The 19296-nt window shown below is 52.3% G+C and overlaps 3 protein-coding genes across 3 annotated transcripts; 2 read left to right on the forward strand and 1 right to left on the reverse strand.

Annotated features, from left to right (window-relative positions):
• Positions 1-133: 133 nt before the first annotated feature.
• M406DRAFT_51671 (uncharacterized protein) lies at positions 134-1981 on the forward strand (the record flags this gene model as incomplete). The annotated part of the gene is made up of 5 exons (XM_040924453.1): positions 134-278; positions 397-865; positions 940-991; positions 1081-1581; positions 1655-1981. The coding sequence occupies 5 exons, from the start codon at positions 134-136 to the stop codon at positions 1979-1981; spliced, it is 1494 nt and encodes a 497-aa protein (XP_040770914.1).
• A 999-nt stretch (positions 1982-2980) lies between these two features.
• M406DRAFT_242646 (heterokaryon incompatibility) lies at positions 2981-3454 on the forward strand (the record flags this gene model as incomplete). Its single annotated transcript, XM_040916179.1, has 1 exon — positions 2981-3454. A coding segment is annotated over one exon (474 nt), but the record flags the coding sequence as incomplete, so codon positions are not given.
• Positions 3455-8099: 4645 nt separating this feature from the next.
• M406DRAFT_269855 (S-adenosyl-L-methionine-dependent methyltransferase) lies at positions 8100-9078 on the reverse strand (the record flags this gene model as incomplete). The annotated part of the gene is made up of 4 exons (XM_040918039.1): positions 8100-8275; positions 8327-8594; positions 8661-8747; positions 8848-9078. The coding sequence occupies 4 exons, from the start codon at positions 9076-9078 to the stop codon at positions 8100-8102; spliced, it is 762 nt and encodes a 253-aa protein (XP_040770916.1).
• Between the last annotated feature and the right edge of the window lie 10218 nt (positions 9079-19296).

The raw sequence follows: 19296 nt of genomic DNA on the forward strand, positions 1-19296 counted from the left end.
GTAATTTCTGTTCGCTTTTCGGGTATAATTCTTAATCCTTGCGTGAAACCGCCTGTGTATTCTCTTCGGCATTTGAGCTTCGCCTTAATTCTCTCTACCCAATAGTTCGTCTCCGTTCGTCTTGCCAAACATCATGGCTTCAAGAGCTAGCGAAGCTGGCTCTCCTTTGATCCCGTTTTCTGAAGTCAAAAAACATGGTTTTGCTGGGGATTGTTGGGTCATTGTTGACGGCAAGGTGTATGATCTGTCAGTGTTCGATCATCCTGGCGGTTCAGACAGTGAGTTTCATCTTAGAAGACCTAACGAGGGATCAAGCCTTTGTGTCCCCCCCCCCCCTCTCTCTCCCTCCTTCCCTCGTTCCGATTTAGACAATATTGGTGTACTAATTGCTTCAAGTCATTTTGAAATATGCAGGCAGCGATGCGACTGCAGCATTCAATGAGATACATGCCCCGGGCATTCTCAAGGCTCTTCGCCCAGACCAGCTCAGAGGCCCAGTAGATCCCCACAGCATACCCGTCCAAGAAGAAACCAAAGCAGTAGACCACATCAGTCGAAATGGCAATACTCATCAGTCCAACACAAGCTATCCGAAGCCACCATTACAGAGCATCATATCTCTGCATGACTTTGAAAAAGTCGCCCGGGAAACGTATTCCGCCAAGACGATGGCCTTCTACTCGTCCGCCGCTACCGATTTGGTCTCACACCACGCCAACATACATTGCCATAGACAGCTCCTCTTGCGGCCTCGGGTCTTGAGAAATGTTCGGGATGCGGTCACCAGGAGACAGATCCTTGGCTGTGACTCCAGTGCGCCCTTCTTTGTCAGCCCTGCAGCTATGGCAAAGCTGGCTCATCCAGAGTGAGTTACAGTACCGCTTACATCTAGATAACTCGTTGACGACGGTATGATCTGATTGCTAAAGCGTGTTGAAGTGGCGAGCTTGCGATTGCACGAGGGTGTGGAGAACAGGGCATCATTCAAATTGTCAGTTGCACGTCAGCCAATTATGTAACACAAGACTACATAAAAACTCTAGGTTTCTGATTAATACTGACGAGCATTGCTATAACTAGATATCGACAAATGCATCTTACCCATTAGAAGATATTGTCGCTTCTGGACAGCCGAACCAACCATTCTTCCTTCAGCTGTATGTCAACTCAGACCGACAAAAGACGGAGGCTCTGCTCCGATCGGCAAATCAGCTTGGTATCAAAGCCATCTTCGTCACCGTGGACGCCCCTGTACCTGGCAAACGGGAGGCAGATGAGCGAATAGCTGCCGAGAATATTGTGTCCGCCATTAGTGGCGCTGTAGCAACCAACGACAAGAAAGGTGGCGGACTTGGTCGAGTGATGGCAAAATATATCGACTCGACGCTTGTTTGGGAGGATTTGGCATGGATTCGAAAAGCGGCCGGAGGGATCCCTATCGTTCTCAAAGGAATTCAGACGGCAGCAGATGCACAGAAGGCTGTTGATTTCGGTGTTGATGGGATCCTCTTGAGTAATCACGGAGGGCGTTCCCTCGATGCAACTCAACCTGCAATGGTCACTCTTCTAGAACTGCACAAGGTGAGGCTGAGGAATTCCTACGATTTGTGGATACTGGACCTCATGCTAACTACAAGAAACTGTTTATTGCCAGGCCTGTCCCCAGGTTTTCCATCAACTCGAGGTTTATGTCGACGGTGGTTTCACACGAGGCGCCGACATCCTCAAAGCCATTGCACTCGGTGCCGTTGCCGTAGGAATCGGTCGGGCCTGGTTGTATGCAGTGAACTACGGCCAGGATGGTATCGAGCACATGTGTGAAATCTTGAAAGATGAGCTTGTGACTTCGATGAAACTCAGTGGGATCACGGACTTGGATCAGGCTCACCCCGGGATGGTTAACACCAGTGCACTTGAACCGTTGATACGAGCTTCCGACTCCCACCCTTGGATACAATGGACACCTAGGTCTCGATTGTAGAACGGGAAAAGCATTCCGATAGACTGAGCATATAGAAGCATGAAGAGGGAGAATTCCCCAGCTGGCACTCGATTCTCGCTCCAGAGCAGTCGCTTCACTACTGTATCAACTTACAGAACGGACCGGATTGCAATCGCATCATGTGTGCACGAAAGTATGGTGTACGAGAAAATAATATTCTTGTTTGGGACCCTGACTACGCAGGCACAGGAAGGCCATCGCTATCGCGGTCGCTATTCAATCTTTTGAGACATATGGAATCGACATGGCTAATATTCGAGCCTTGCAAAGTAAAGGACATGATGTTATTGACCTACTTAGGCACCAGTGAACGTATACCGCTGCGTCCTCGCCCCGCCCGGCTCCGCCACTGACACCATACCACGGTTCTGCCGTCAAGTCTGCTGACAACGCCGTAAACAGTAACGTGGCAGTGCATGCATGAATGGTGCCTCCAATATGTTGGTCTCGGGGCAAGTTTTATTCTGCGGCTATGGTCAAGCTTAAATAGTCCAACCCCGCTCCATTCTCGCGCCACCTGTCACCTCCAAACGATGCCTTAGCCTCGCCCTATATGTATTAGAGACGTCTCGCGATCAATTCATTGCTTCAACTTGATCCACAACTGCCCTGTGTTGATTCTTGATATCAATTCCCAATCTCACTTTGCTCATAAGCCAGCCTTTAGCAGTCATCTAGTCTCCTCTTTTTTTCTTTACTTTTCTCTCTCGCCCGTTCATTCCAGAGATCGAGTCCCCTGCTCACTGGAACACCGATATGCCCTCCTCCACTTACTTTGATCCTTCCTTCCATTTACATGTTCATTTCGACCACCGGCTCAATGATTCGAACCCGTCGTTGTTAATCAACTGGGACCGGGTCAAATTATGGTTGGCTAAGACTTGCTCGGCCCCTAACTTGGATCCGATGCCTACTGGACTCCGACTCATCGACGTAGAGCAAAAACGCGTCGTCAAAGCCCCACGGGCTCACTTTGACTACATCTGCTTAAGTTACGTCTGGGGGGGTATGGAGGAATTCCAGCTTGAGGAGGGCGAGCACGGCATCCCGAGTTATTATGAAAAGGCTGGAAGTCTCGAGGGCGCACCAGCGACGATCGAAGACGCCATGGCCGTGTGCCGCATCCTCGACAAGAAGTACCTCTGGGTAGACCGACTTTGCATTCCGCAGGATGGTTCCCAAAAATCCAAAAAAGACAGAGAGGCACAGATTGGTCAAATGGGCCGGATTTACAATCACGCATTCGTCACGCTCGCAGCGGTCGAAGGCGCTGATCCAAGGCACGGTCTTCATGGCGTATCCACTCGCCTGCAGCTCAAACCCGCCCCTTATAAAGGAGTTTATCTTGTCGCGAGATCTAAATGGGCAACCCGCGCCTGGACGTTGCAAGAAGCCGTGCTCTCTCGCCGGCTGATGCTTTTCACAGCACATGATGTTGTCCTTGAAAGCGAAAATTTCCCTGATCTAAGCTCAAGTCATCTCGATCCATCTCCTCTATTCGGCGTGGGTAAAGCCATGTTTCACGGAACCTTCGAGTATAAAGACGCCGTCCAACATTATACTCAAAGAGAGCTTAGTAAGCAGGAAGATGCTTTCTACGCCTTCTCTGGCATTTGCAACAGGACCCTGGGCGTGAACCACAGACACGCCTTGCCAATGACTGATTTCGACGACGCGATGTCTTGGGTGGCTTTGGGTGAGAAAAGAGAGCGAAGACTAGGAGATGATGGCCACCTCCTTTTCCCAACCTGGTCCTGGCTCTCGATCAAAGGCCCATGCGTCATATCCAAGTTCTACTATGAGTTGGCAACTATCCCCCTTGCATCCTGGGCTTTCATAGACAAAATTGATGCCCACGGGAATGTCTCTATGGTATACCCGAGGCCGGGAAATCATAAATTTTTAATAATGAACTTCAGAGGCACGGCGTATCTCAGATTCAAGCCAAGAATACGTCTCGCGGTTAAGGCTTATGTCCTTGGCTGCATCCCTGGTCCCATTTCACCACTGAGACTCTCGGACGTGGGAGAAGAATCAGACGGGGCGAGTTTTACATATGATGACTTCCTGAATCGCTGGTCGAATATTCAAGATTTCTGGATAGCTTGCCGTGGGATTGATGCAGATCTAGGCACTCGAGCGCATCCGCCCTATTTCACAGAGTTCTCGGAAGAACAGAGAAGACTCGCTGCCACGCCTAAGCGCGTTCTCGGCCTTTCACAGGCTGTCCCACTGACTGTGAGGCCAAAATTCAGTGAACTTCATGATTCCATAGCAGACGATTTCCTGATATATCACCGAGAAGAATGTGTGGGAATTGGTTCCTTCGATGATTACAAAGACCGGCAAATATTCATGGGGAAAGAGATCAGCTTTTTTGCTATCTCAGTGTCTCATGAATACGAATGGTGGGATTCTCCGTTGGCCCGACGCTTTGCTGACCCATACCGACCAAATGACAGGAATTTTGTGGCTTTTGAAGAGTCGGATGACTTGTTGAGGGTCATAGCCTACATCACGCCAGGAAATGAGGGCGTATCTCATCGTATTGGATTTGGTTTCATACAGTTTGGAAAGTGGTTGGAGCTGGATCGAAGAAACTGCAGTATTGTACTGGAGTAGCTGCAGCAGAAAGCAGATCATCGGAACACGAATAGATGGAAGGGTTCTACATTGACAAAATAGTCAACTAAAAGTGTGACCTGCGACCACCAGCGATTAGCATACAACGCTGAGCTACATCTCTTATATACCGTATGACGAATCACTACGGTCGCATGCTATGCTCTGGAGGTGGGCCGAGTTCAGTCAGCGACCTCATCTGATATGATAGCAGGGCCTCCGCCCTACGGTGCACTCATCCCTCGTCGACATGCCTGATATTGCCATAGTCTAGAGAAACCTCGCCCTTGCCCGCCGATCCAAGACGTAGGTTTCTTTTCGCGGGTTGTGTCTACACTAATGTCTCATAGATTCTCCCTAATGCGGGCTGGTGACGATGTTGGGCCTGCGCATGCCCCGTAGTCCATCTGAGCCAGACCGAAACTATGTGCGCCTTCGTGGGAGAAAGCCGACTCTTTCACTATACATGGCTGATTTTTCTGGCAAGCTCGAGTGCTCATCACTTCTAGGCAATCAACGATAGACTTTTCACCAAACTATGTACGACGCAAACGCTGCATAGGGTGGGCACAAAGGTTCTTGCAAGGATGTCTTAATGAAGTAGGCAGGCGTAATGCCGCCATCCCGGGCAACCTTGGGCTTGCATCGGCTACAGGAGATCGTGGCCGCAGATCAGATTGGTTGGGAGTTGCGGGTTGTTTCAGGCCAGTTGGAGTCTGTTGGGCCTTCCCCAAGCTGGGCCTTTCGAACATGATGGGAACGTGAGAAAGTTGAGGGTTATTTCGGTCTTTTGAGCCTACCCGTGTGTCTGAGTAGTGTCTGATAAGATGGTCGGAGGACAAAGCCTCGTTTGAGCATGATAAAAACTGGACAATAATTAAGAGGAACTTGCTTTCTGATTGTATTCAGCTTTGCACCTGGCACATAACGCATGGTCAAATGGTTCATGGTCGGCTACGGTGAAACTGTCGTCTCTGGCCCCGAAACACCGTGTATTCTCTCTTAAAAGGCAGGGAGATTCCTATGTCAGGAGCAAGATCTCATTGCAACCAGGAATGCGTCTGAGTTTGGTCTCTACCGGAAGAAACGGCTGTTCAAGGATCCTAGAACCCGCAAGGCAAAGGCTAATCTACATGGACCATTTACAAGCATCTGTCTCGTGAAATCAACTAATGGTACTATGGTTGTATATTGTCTCTTTGCTTCATCTTGCTATATCGAAACTTATGTGTCAAGTGCAGCTTGTGCCAGCATTCACTGAGGCACCATGACCACGGCCGCAACGCTGCAAGGTAGGACTCACAGGAGTAGTAGCAGCAATAGCAGCAGCAGGGTGAATTCCATCCCAGACTACAGGCGGAGGGTTCTATTTTAAATCACTGGTTATAATGCACCAACTCAATTTACCTCTGCTACGCCCTGGCGATTCGAGACTGCGCACCCAAAAGAGGAGGGGGGGGTCTGCAACGTAGCGTAAAGGGAACAACCACCATCCCAAACAGCGCTATAGCATGCCCTCTGCAGAAAGCCTGATGCCACACATGCTGGAGGGACAGGCCGAAGGGGCTACCGCGTCCAGGGCTAGTTTGCACTGGCACCAGGACGAAGACGGACGGGACGGCCGTGCTGAATCCGTCGTTCCCGCACACGACTCACGAAGCTAGGGATGGGATGATCACTCAGAGCAAGGTGGCCCTAAGCAGCTTGACAGACGAGATTCAGGGAACAATCTCGTTGAAAGAATCTTCTGGAAAATGGCATTGTAAAGGGTCAAAAATCCCCCCTTGAGTTACGTACACACGTGAATACCATACCAATACAAAGGTCAGATCAAAGAACATGCATTACAATAAGCAATGAATCATAGATGTCTTGCAAAAAGACACAAACGCAGCTCGCCAACAGGTCGATAGCAAAGTGAGAACGCCTCCCCAGGAGCATCCAACCTCCCGGCCTGTCCACTCCCCGTCCACGTGGTTCTGAACAGCTGCGGGAACCACCCTTTAGGCAGCGTCCTGGAGCGGACAACCATGCTGGGAGAGGGCAAGCCTGGTTTGTCCCTGAAAAGAAAAAGGCACCATCACGATCCCTTCCAGACAAAAACCCACCACGATCAACCCAGTATATTTCCTCAGCTCAAAAACAACCCAGCTCAAACCAGCAGTCTTCCTCCGAACTCTTTTGCCCCGCCCCGACCTCGGGAGGCCCCCTCCCCTAATCTCAATCGCCGCCGTGTCAAGCACGTTCCGGTCCAAGGGAAAGTAATTGTAACTAAGCGGCATGCTTGGGGGGGAGGGGGGGAGGAGATGATGAGAGGGTGGGGCGTGTGAGGCAGTGAGCGTGGTGTGCGTGTGTGTGCGTGCGTTCGCAGACTATCGATTGGAAAAAGAAGAGGAGGAGGAGGGGGTGCTCAGTAGTCACAATGCAAGCCAGCTCAGTCTGACGAGCGCGGTGCTAAACGTGGTGCATGCTCCGCCCACTGGAGTCAACCAAAATCAAAACCTGTGACCGCCAGCGGACTTTGCACCTCCAGGCTACCAAGAGTCCTCCTGGCTAGAGACAGCCCCCCTCCCCCCTTCTCCTTTTTTTGCTTCTTAGTTTTCCTACTGATGTCCCGTCACCGTGTGTGGTAAACTGTGCGATCAAAAGATGGACCCACGCACCACGAAAGAAGAAGCAACAAAGAGCCCTCGGCTCAAGGTTTGGTGCGAGGTTCTTTTTTTCTTTTCCTTCCTTGCCTACCCTTCCGCCCCTTCTCTTTCCCTCTTCTTCTCCTTCCTTTGTGCGGTCTAGTTGCTTGTCTGATTGTTTCTCTGATACCCTTTGATTCCTTTCACGGAGTGGCCCGATCCCGTAGATAGATCTACTATCGGACCGAACCACTCGCGTCAAGTTTTGATCGACGTTTGCTAACGCAATGCCCCTCTTCAACACCATTTTCTAGCCCATTGGGTCTCTCTGATAAGTGCAGAGGTTGAGATCTTTCTGCCAAAGCTCTACCAGCTTCTGAACCCAGCCCCGTGTGTGCTTTCGGAGATGATGTTCTTGCAGGGTGACAGGGCTGACGTCCATGACCATGACCACCAGGGTGAGCAACACCTACAAGAGGTGGATGAGAAAAAGCAGTATCAAAGATATCAGACAAAAGTACAATCGGTGAGATCCTTTGGGCTCCTCATCTCGGGCGCGACGTCTCTTCTCGGCTGTACCTGGAAGAAAAGGACCTGCAGCTGCTCGTTCTTAATACTCCCTATACGTCGTCTCCACCAGGAAGCTTGCCAAGCAGTGTAACTATACCGCCCTTGCTATTATCATGATATTCCAATGGGCAGACCCAAGTTTTCCAAATCAGCGATAGCAAAAGACCCCCCTTTTTTTTTTTCTTTTTTTTCTTCGAAGGGAGAATTCAGTGCTGACATTGACACTGGGTGTTATGGCCTCCATGTACGTCCCCCAGAGCAACACTCATTCATGCTCACCCCTTTGTTCCCCGGGCCATGAACAAGCCTCTCTTCCCAAGCTTCACCCCCATAGTCACCTCGCCCATCTTATCAATGGCAAAGTCCTTCCCCGCCCCGGCATCGACAAAGATCTCCCTGATCTGCGCCTCCCCGAAGCCGTGATGTGTCACGGTTTGCAGTGCCTTTAACACTGTTGCGTCTTCGCCGTCCTCATGCCCGTGTCCGTGACCGTGTCCGTGACCGTGATGGTGATCATGAGCATGCCCATGCCCGTGGCCTGCAATAGGCGCATGCGTAAGAAAGTCGACAATCACCAGAACACCACCCGGCTTCAGGCGAGACACAAGACGCTTTGCCGCGAGTAGAGGATCGTCAAAGTGGTGAAACCCGAGCCCGACGATCGCCATGTCGAAGTCCCAGAACTCTGGGTCTCTGAAGACTTCTGGGTCCTCGTCATCAGGGATACAGAGGTTGCCATTATATGCAAACATCTCATTTCTAGCCAGACCCTTTTGAATAAGAAATGCATGTCAACGTCTGGAACAGTAACGCCGGATTGGTGGATAGCAACTCACCTGATTGCTAGCTCGCGTGTTGTAAGTATCGACCATCTTCTGCGAGAGGTCAATGCCTATGCACTGCGTCGTGTACGGCGCAAAACTCTGATCTCAACAGCCCACGTCAGTAGTCGCCCGCGGTCTATAGCTCGAGAATAACACAGAACTGCGCCAAGAGAAAGGAGAAGAGGGCCGCAGGACTGACTCTAGACATGGCACCGGTGCCGCAAGCATAGTCAAGAACCCTCACTGCGCGTGCAGGCTCTGCATCTGTCTCGCTTTTCCCATCCTCCTCGGAATCATCGTCCTCGATCCAAGGCACACCGATGAAGCCTCGCCTGGCTCCAATGCGCCTTGCAATCTCTGCAGCAGCTTTCTCGTGCTTCTCGTCATAGTTGGCAGCCTCGTCACTGGAGGGAGGGGAGGGATCACACATTTGTTAGCTTTCCACACAACCCAGCCGAGCGAGCATTCCCATCTCCTTCATCTCGAAAGAGTGACAATACAGGAAGAAGAAGAAAAAAAAACAAGCAATGATGGCAACCTACTCGAAGTAAGCCCGGTTCAGGTCCGTCCTGTCCTCCATGCTGTACGATTATGGGAAGCCCGTTCTTCTGCCGGCCAAGCTGCGCACAACTTCCAGTCAACAATTGATCTCTTTTTCCCCTTTTCCTGCTTGACGATACGAAATGGGGGGGAAAAAAGCAATGTAGTCAAACAGCACAGACCAGCAGTGGACGCGCCCAGACACGCAAATTGAAGGCCACATTTTAAGCAACGCGGCCGGAGACTTTCTAGGCGCCTAGTCATGTCCCTCGGAAACATTTTCGAAAAAAGACTGGTCATTAGACATTGCAATTCTGGCGATTGGAGAAACCCACTCGAGCAAAGTATCCGAGCAAAAACACTGAAAACCAAAAAAATTCCACGACGAATCGTCCTCCTCTTGAGAGAACAAAGTGATGGCTATCAGAGCCTCGCGAATGGTGCCATACAGATACACATCACCATTTCACCACCAAGCTAGGCCAATGCTTCTAGACTAGGGACAACCTCTCTTACACTCCCAGCTTAACGCCCTGGGTGTGGAACTGAGTATGAGTAGTAACCGGCCCATCTTGGCCCCCAGGAAACCCTTGAAAAGAGGAACAAGTCAAACAAATGAGTGTTGCACCTACGTCGTGGTGGTACCAGAAGAGGCACCCGAATCGAATCTGAGAACTGACACCAAGTCAATTACCTGACTGCGGGCGGCCGCCGCCTCAATCCAGTCCAGTGGTTCCTTTTCTTGATTGATGGAGGGGCCTGTTGGGCACCGTTCCGGCCCCCTTTACCCCAAATCATCAATCTGTGCACCCAATTCCCACTAGCAGCAGGTCGACTTTGGTGTGCAGAGCACAGGGTAGCGTGCAAGTACGTTATGGACGTGCACAAGGCTGCAGGAGAGAAGGAAGAAGAAAGATGAAGAAGCGGTGACATTAACAAGGTGGGGAAAAGACCAGCGAACACACACACACACACACGATGTTGGGTGAAACGGAATGTATCGGGATGAACCCCAAGTACAGGACAATCACGCCAAGCAGAGTTTAGTAGAAGAGGAGAGGAGGAGGAGAAAGAGATAGAGTGGTCACCGACAAAAGAGAGCTTGCAGGGGCAAGGGCAGCAAGAGAACCTTGGAAGCTATTCCCTCCCCTCCCCTCCGCCCCCCGCCCCCCTTGCGACGATGCCGGCTGCAGCCTGGTCACTAAAGCTGGCGCAGGACTCTAGCCATTACAGGTAGGGATCCAGTGTGGGCCTCCCTCCTTGTGATCGCGGACCGATGCGTGTCGTCCGGCCGCGGGGCCCCTGTGGCTCGCTCTTTTTGTCAAGCTACAGGGCCCGTACCGAGCAAGAGGGCAGGCAGACAGGGCAGGCTTTCTGAACTTTGGGCCCTTCGCCCTGTCGCACGTTGGCCTTTTCATTCCTAGGGGAGCTTTTCCGATCCTCCCGTCCCTTTTTTTTCTCCTCTGCCCGACGCCCCTCTCCCCCCAAGACGTGCATGGAACAATGTGACAAGCACACGCGCGCGCGCACGCACGTACACACACACACACACACACACACACACACACACACACATGCACACGGCTCCTTTGGGATTGATCATGAGGTCAGCTCCTTCGTCTCGGTCCCAGTCTCAACACCCTGCTCGTGCCCCGATCCTTCCTTCGCTTGTCGCCTTGTGGGTGCTTCCAAAATGTCCAGGTTGGACGGCGACAAGCGAGATGGGACATTTTATCACCATGAAACGCCGCGGTTGCCCAATAACGGGCTGATCTGCAGCAGACAAAGTCCGAGGTGTGTTAAACAACGGGGTTCGACGCCAACTGCGGGCTGCTCCCGAAAAGGTGGAGCCCCTGGTCGATATCACAAGGAAATTATACATGCCCTATGCAGTGACACTTGAGAGCAAGAAAAGCCACGACCTCCAGCTCGGGGTCGGAAGGATTGGAGCTAAGCCAACCCGCCCAAAAGACAAGAAAGGAAGAGGGAAAATGGATGCGCTGTGAGATCTGGCGATACGTTGTCCCGACAAACAAGGGAAGCCGAACAGACCCGCTCGCCGCCTATCAGCGCACCTCTCTTTGGTTGGTGAACATCAGACAATGCCCACGTGCGCTAGCTGTAGGAGATCAGTAGAAAATCAATAGACTGCCGATTCACCCAATCTCGATAGGAAAAAGAAACCCAGAGGGGGAAGGGGGAGGTGGGGAGACCGGTCTCTTTGTCTTTGTGAGAGATCACATTTTGGCGTTACAGCATGATGGTCTGGCCTTATATATGCGCCGTCAGAAACTTGATATAGGTCCTTGTGTAACATCAAGTTGGGTTGCCAGTATTTTTGGGGTCGCAGCTTGATTAGTGAAAAGCCCGCGCACCACCGGCCAACTGCATCCGCTAGACAACAATGGCGGCAGTGCTTATGTTCTCCGTTGCTCGAAAAAAGGTGAGCATGCTTTTGCCTGCCAACGGCCAAATTGGATGCGAACCCGCGAGACACTGGGGTGCACACATGCCGCAACACGGGACGGTAGTGGCCACCACAATTGGCACCGTCTGTCTCTGATCTCCCTGGGACCAACCTGGCAACGCCCTGGATAGTGATCTCTTCCCGTTTGTGCCACCTGCCAGTCGTCTTTTCGCGGCCTAGATGGAGTTGGCCCTCTCCTACTGGCGAAAGCGAGTGAGCCCGGCCTGTGGATGTTTGTCTACCAAGCAACCGAATCCTATCCCCCTCTATGTTCACCACCTAACCGGGTCCTCACCGCCGGTCTGTGTATAGGAGTGCAACCTCCCGGTGGCACAGCAGACAGGTTGTATCCGCCCTCTGTCGGTGCTTCTAGGTCTTGTCTGAACCGGGTCCTGGTTCATATCTTCTGGGCTGAGGTACTATGTACCAGGGGGGGGGGGGGACGACGACACGGGTGGTCCTGCATGATCCAAAGGGGTCAAGGGAGCGACATGTCACAGTCTGACATACTAACCTTCGGAAATCCTTCTGCTGGAAAAAAAAAAAAAAAAAAAAAAAAAGACGTGGCGTCTTTCCCGCTCTGGTACTCTCGAAGCATGTACTCCGTACAAAATCCAAGCTCTGCAAGAACCAAACCTGGGCGGGTGTGCCATTAGTGCAAGCAAGACGGCAGGGCTATATGCCGCGATTGGGAATAGGTGACGCACCGGGCCTGCTGTAAAAGACAGAGAGGCGTGAAGTCCCACACCGGGGTCTGGCAGTATCGAGAAACAGCAGAGACACAGTTTTCGTCGGCACATTCGTAGGTGGTAAGCCGTATTCGTTTTCCCAAAGAGTGCCCTTGAGATATGTCATGGTATTATGGATAACCCCATCACCCAAAACAAGCGTCAGCGCCGAAGCCACACATGTCTCTAGCCAGGCTCAATGATGTATGCGGCGAGTCAGCGCCCGGCATAGGCAGGGATGAGTAGGACGCCAGATGGCCCGAGAAACGGGTCTCAGACACGCTGGTGGATTCTTTTGACATCGAATGGTTCAAACACTCTGGCCTTAAGTGGCTTGGCTTGTGTCGCTCCTCCACGGGAAGGAAGCATGGTAAGATAGGATTCCCGCAGCCAATGTCGATCGTGTTCGTCAAGACAGGCGGCAATGTGGAGGAGCAGGCTTGGGGGGGGGGGGGGCACAGAGGTTGCTGTCACTGCCCAGCCCACAAGCCCCCAATTCGTGAGATATTCCCGAAGCTATTTCAGGGACCTTGAAAGAGGTTGGAGGGGGGGGGGTGTATATTTACCATGGAGAAAGCTCGCAGAAGGGCAGTCCAAAGGGTGGGATGATCAATGCGATCCAGCTGAGGTGGGGAAGAGACGGCGCAGTCGGTTCAAGCCGTCATGTTCGTCTATGGCCCATGTCCAGAAATTCGCCCATGAGAATCCCCACCACGTCGCCGACAGTTCTTAACATGCCCCTATACGCCGGCGGGGCTGGTAGAGGGAGGAAGTGGTTGGTTCACTGAGCCATGACATGTCCGATGGACCGCTCGCTTGTAGATCGATATTCTGAGACTGCAGATGCGAAACATATAGTGTAGCCTGCCCCGAGAGAAGACCGGACCGCCGCCCTCGTGTCATCGGTTCACCCACATGCCGTACCACCCTCCATGGCGGTAACGTGAGCAGACCTTTTGGTAACGAGGAGCCAAGGTAGTCACCCTTTTTTCCTCATCAGGAAAGTCCAAAGAACGGGCCATACCTGAGCACGGATGCTACGAGGTCTGAGCCGCCCGTCGTGACGTTATCACAACGTACAAGGACGTGTGGCACCTCATTTGCCGGGGGAGGGAGCTTTTTTTTTCGATGGGTGGTGAGACGTGGCGCCTCGTAGTGTGAGCCTCTTGTGTGCGCAATCTGCTCTCTCTGGCTGAGACGATGCATGCATGTCTCGGCTAAATCTGCCCATGTTTGCCACTTGCTGCCCCCTCGTTCCTCCCTCTGCGACGCACGTGGGGAAAGGAGGGAAAAAGAAGAGAAAAAGAGGGAAGACAAGAGGCGGAAAGCCTCGGCGAAATGTCGACCCAACAGTTTGGGCCCGAGGAAGCGGCAAGACGGGAGGTGAGATTGACGAGACCGGGAAGATCTGACAGCAATGGGCGAGAGCAACGGCGCTGGATGGACCATGCGTGTTGATGTGTGATGTGTGCTTCGTGGTGACGAATGCCCTGGAAATCCCAAGGAATCGAAGGCGAAACCCACCCCCCTCACCTTCTCCCTTTTTTTCTCAACTCCTCTGGGTTTGTTTCTCTCCTCCTACCACAACAGTTCTAGCTTGGCACCCGCTGATGCGAAAGATGCGTGCCGGCAAGTTTTGGACTGAAGTGTATGGTGGACGTCCCCCTCCTCTCACTCTCAAAATCGACCAGGTTCTTTTGCGGGTCGCGGGAAGTTCGATGTTACACCGTGCGAGGTCGGAACTCTAGTGGAACACATCCCCCAGTACAACCCCAGCTTGTAGTCGATACCTGCCGTGCTGTACCGCCTAGTCTGATGACCTGCAGGCTCGCACCAGCCAAGGACGGAAACGGGAAGGTTTCCTCGGGCCCTGCTGCAACCCCACGGTTTGGCCCACCGCCCTTTTGCCGCAACACCAAAAAAAAAAAAAAAAAAAAAAAAAAAAGGGGGACCCGTGCGAGAAGGATGAAGCAACTGGAGCATAATCAGCACTAAAGAGGAGGGGCAGCATCAATGCTATGATTGAATTTACGCAGTTCAGCAACTCACATCGAGGTGTATTTCTTTTTTCGGTGACAACAGAGGCGAGTGAGTGGTGGCCCACGAGGGTTGCCCTCGCATGCACGGTGCCGAGTTTAGCGACGAGGCAGCCTGTACGAGGAGGTGCCTAGGCGATAGCCGAGCATGCAACCAGGCTGTGGGCTGTGGCTGGGATTTTCTGGCCCCTCGCTTGCCTTTTTCTGCTTTTGCGACGTGCAGCGGTGCGCTGCAATATGACCACCACACAGTACCACCACCACCCCCCCCCCCTCTCTCCTCTCTCTCTCTCTCTGCCTCCTTCCGTTCTGAAGCAGCCCCGGCCTCAATTTCTCTTACAACCCCAATCCCCGTCCAGTCTCTTACACTTCATGGATTGTCCCTCCACAGCAGCGACAGATCCCATGCCCAGCTGCCAACCGGAACACAGATCCAGCATGGCAGAAACAGGACCAGCGGGAAGTAGCGGGCCTCCGCATACCCTGACGTTCACGTGATGTTTGTAAGGGGACCACCCCTGCACAAGCGACCCTGACGTGAGAAGTGTCGGGCGGTGACAAGGAGGCCAGTCGCACAGGAAAAGAATGATCGCATGGTCGTGGAATCCCGTGCTTGCGGTCGCTTCTCCGCCCCCCGCCCCCCCTCTTCAATGCCCCAATGAGTCTCCTGTGATCGTGGTCAGCTGCATGTCTGCATGGAGCTGACCATCAGGTCTGGTGCCGCTGGCCCTCTGTTTGGCCCGTGTCGGGCAGGCAAACACAAGCGACTCTCGCTCTCGTGTCACACCCGTCGGCATCAGTACCTGACAAACTAGTTCACAGGCAACACATTCCTCCCCAAGATTAGAGTTTGCCGGTTTGTTCTCAACGAACTACTGCAGTGCGGGGCAGATCCTTAGGTCATCTACAACTTCCTTTTTTTTTTTTTTTTCTTCTTTTCTTTTTGCAGATGTAGGAGCGCATCGAGCCAACTCACAGATAGGGCGATGCCTAGTACCATGTGGAGAAGAGGCATACTATAGGCTGTCGTGCTATACGCCCCCCTCCCTAAAATACACATGTCTTGTACGCTGTGTTCAGAACGTGAATCCTTCATTTTCAATTGGCTCTGATCAGTCCTTTTTTTTTTATTCTTCTTTACGTGAAAAGAAGGGGCGGGGTCGCTGCCGTGAGATGCCATAGGACCACGTGTCGGCTTCAATTCCTCCTCGCCTCACAGTATAGCTAAGAGAAGTGATGAGTCGCTTTTTTTCGGACCAAGTAAGTAATAGCTACCTCATGTTGGGCACATGGTCCGGCACTATACAGGCTCAGAAACTGGTTCGCTGCTGATTAGTGTCCAGTCGCTCTGGTGTCGTGCCCTCTGTAGGTCAGCAGTGAGAAGTGATGTCGGTTTAGAAAGTGATCAGTCCGAGCAAGATGTCAACGAATCCAAATAACCTCAAGAAACCACGCCGAACGCTGGTCCCTTTGTGAGTTACTGTGTCAGCGCTTGAAAGCGGGCCCAAGTGTTGACCCCGTGGCAATCCTGAATCATGAAAGGTATGCCTGTGTCTTCGGTCAACATTTGGACACGTGTATCTCTCGGGAGCCCATTCACTGCGCAGGGATCTCAACTGGAGGACCAGGCCCAAATACGTACGGTCGAAGCTCTGCCAGCAGCGCTTCACGCCTTTGGAGGCATCTGCTCATGGAAGACTCGTAGGGATGGTGTTCGATCAAGACGAGCATTCGGGTCGCCCCTAGCTGCCGCGGCGGGGCGTTCTTCACAACGCTAGATGTTCATGAGCCTGCCCCCCATTTCCGACCGAGAGGCCCCAGAACCGCATGAGTGGCTCAGGCGTCTCGGTTGCAATTCAATATCCTCAGGTGCTATAGTACTTGGATGGTATGGTTCAGTACGTGAAGCTGCAGTCTTAATGGTGCCAATATACCTTTGTCAAGGGCAAGGCTGGCCTCAGCATGTTCCTTCAACACCTGCGCCGTGTAGTTTGATGTCTCCCGATTTCGAGACATATAGGGCAAGAAAGTCGTGGTGAGGATCCACTAGCCATAGGAAATCTATTTCTGCTCCCAAAAAAGCGAAACTCCAAACACAAGACCTATAATAAGTTAGCCTTGACGGAAATTACTGTACCGAAGACCATTCGCGGGCTCGGTCTGCTACGAAAATGGGTACTCGCTTCGTCTTTCAGTGGAAATCATCATCACACAAGTCACCCCCCCCCTCCCCCCACCAGAATTAAGAGGAAAAGTATCAGCTTAGCATCCTACTTGGTATGCTGAGGCGCTAGTGGAGAGTTGCTAATTGCTCTTTGGGCAAGAGGAATCAGCTGGCTGTCCTCTTTTGTGTCAAACAGATCGTACAACTTACTTTCTCGCTAACTGCAGCATACCGAGCTGTCTGTACTGGTGCGATCACTTTGGTGTTAAAACTCAGTGCAATCTCAGCAATCGAGACGCGATGCCTGCCAGAGGAGCTCGAAAGACCTGCGTGGAGATTGCATGTGCTTCAGGTATACAGCCTTACCATACTGTTTCCCATTGCCTGTACGCTGGCTCGCGGCATGTACGGAATTATACCGTTGCTAATTCTGTTATACGCTAGAGCGGTAAAGCTAAGCAGGCTCGCTCAGCGTCTAATCTTAGTAGGCGTGGCAGTCTGCATCGATTAGGATGCGCTGAGGAGACTGACCCTCCTCCCGGCCCGCACTTGGTTTGCTGCAGCCTTATTTCATCCTCAAGGTCAGTACAGTCTCTCTAGGGTGTGCCGCGGGATCCAGCCATGTCTTCTCACGCGGCATGACCCGACCGTCCCGCGTAAGTAGTAGATTGGCATGGTAAACTCGCCTCTCACCATATCGCCCGCTGTCACGCAAGGCAACAGCAGGTGCAGGAAACGCTCGGTAGCAGGAATTGAGTCATCCGTGGGAACATTTGCGCAACAAAGTGGCTACCGTTCCGCCCGTGTGAAGCCGCATTCAGTCTGAAGACGCCCAATTGTACTCCGAGACGTAGAAACTTGAAGAAAATTTCTGTAGTGCCTGTGCACTTGTTGCGGGCGAATGCAGCCGCCTGATCTTGGAATAAAAAGAGTCGCAGGAGGATGCTAACACTTTAGACTGGAGTAACGGATTGCTCAAGTAGCTCCTCCTTGCCACTCGGGTGATTAGTACGGCCGCTTGGCTGGTGATGCACCGCTCTGGTAACCCTCGTCCCAGCAGAAATCAAGAAGCAACAGCGCATAGCCAGAATGATTTGATGATACATACCGATTGGTCTGAGAGGGGTTTCAATGCTCGTGGCAACACGTCCCGCTGTGAATCTTGGGTCAAGTCCATACAAGGTCCCCGTGGCGCTAGGAATACCCAGTCGTAACGTACCTAGTAGCGCACTACGGCATTTGGTAATTACGAGACCAAAACCGGGGAGGCAAACGAGAAGTTCGGCGAACGCACCAGACCATTGGCAGCGCAGTGCCTGCTCAGCTTGCCCACTGCCTACTCCTGCATCATCACCATTCCTTCGCTGTTACCTACCACGTATGCTATTAGTCGGACGACCATAGTACATAGTGGTTCCTGGAGAGAGGGCCCACCTACAAGCACCCGACAGGTACTTTGAACTTGCACTGTCTCCGGCCTTGGCTGAGCAGCGTATCATAGTGTGGGCTGAGCAAGGGTGACGATCGCGTGAACGGTGGAGTCGGCGATTCTGCGAATAGGGTATGCTCAAAGGCCCTTGGAATTAGCCGCTATTCAATGCCCTTTGCCTATAGCTTGTCTCTCTGGAGTCAATCAAGGCCTTCCACACCTTGAACTCCCCTCCCTTGCATTGCCGCTTGCACTTTTCCGGCGGTCTGGGTCAGCGAAATCTTTCGCCTGCTAGGAGGAGATGGGCACTAATTTGCATAGTCAGTTGGAGAGCTTGCGACCACCTTGCTGCTGAGGCGGAGCAGGAGCCAAGCTCCAACTTCACGTCGCAGGTTTCAACCTGCATGGAAAGGGAATGTTGGCTGAGGATGTGCCCCAGGTTAATGAGGTGTAGAAATGTGTGTACGTGTGAGTGTGTGTGAGTGAGTGAGCGAGCGTATGTGTATGATGATGTACTGAAAAATGAAGGCCAATGAAGTCGCACCCCACGATCTGAAGGAATGGCCTAGAGCCCTGGGGTGCGAGAGGGTGTGCCCAGCGCGCCACAAAGGCATCTAAGCTGGACAATCTGACCCCTCGGCTGTCGATACTTTGTGCGGGCACTCGGTGTCGTTCTGAGAGAGTTCTGATCGTGGCACGGGTAATCCTGTGGTTCGTGGGCGCCATACCCTTGCCTTGCCCTGCCCGGAGGTGGGCCATCGAAATTAGTCCACCTATATTCTCTCTGTATGTATAGTATGCATTGTCTCGTCAGCACCACCCAAAGGGATAGATGCGAGCGCCCATGATTACGAAAAAGGATAGCGGATAGATCGTTATCCATGTCGCTGGGCGCTGCTGTGCTCGCTCGTGTCCGGACTATGCTGTTGAATGCTGTTCCAAGTAAAATGGTCAGCGGCAATCTGACTGTCTGCGGGGAAAGAGAGAAAAGGAAGAGGCAAAAAATGCGCGGCGTGCAGTCCTCCTGAATCCTTCATCTGCCATAGAAAAGCCTGCATCAGAGAAGACGAATACTCTCGAGCCTCATCTGCAGGTAAGGTCGTGATGGAGTCGAGTTGCCCCAGAGGACTGTACTTCGCAGTATGTACCATTGTACATCACAGATGGGATAGGTAAAAAGTACCTAGGCCGAGGTTCCAGTGAAGGCGGGCCATGGGCAGAACCCCACCTCAGTATCTGGTACCCTTTCCATACTAAACCGACATGGAAGGCACCAACAACGAC

Source organism: Cryphonectria parasitica (assembly GCF_011745365.1).
Source record: "Cryphonectria parasitica EP155 unplaced genomic scaffold M406scaffold_11, whole genome shotgun sequence".
NCBI classification, from domain to species: Eukaryota; Fungi; Ascomycota; class Sordariomycetes; order Diaporthales; family Cryphonectriaceae; genus Cryphonectria; species Cryphonectria parasitica.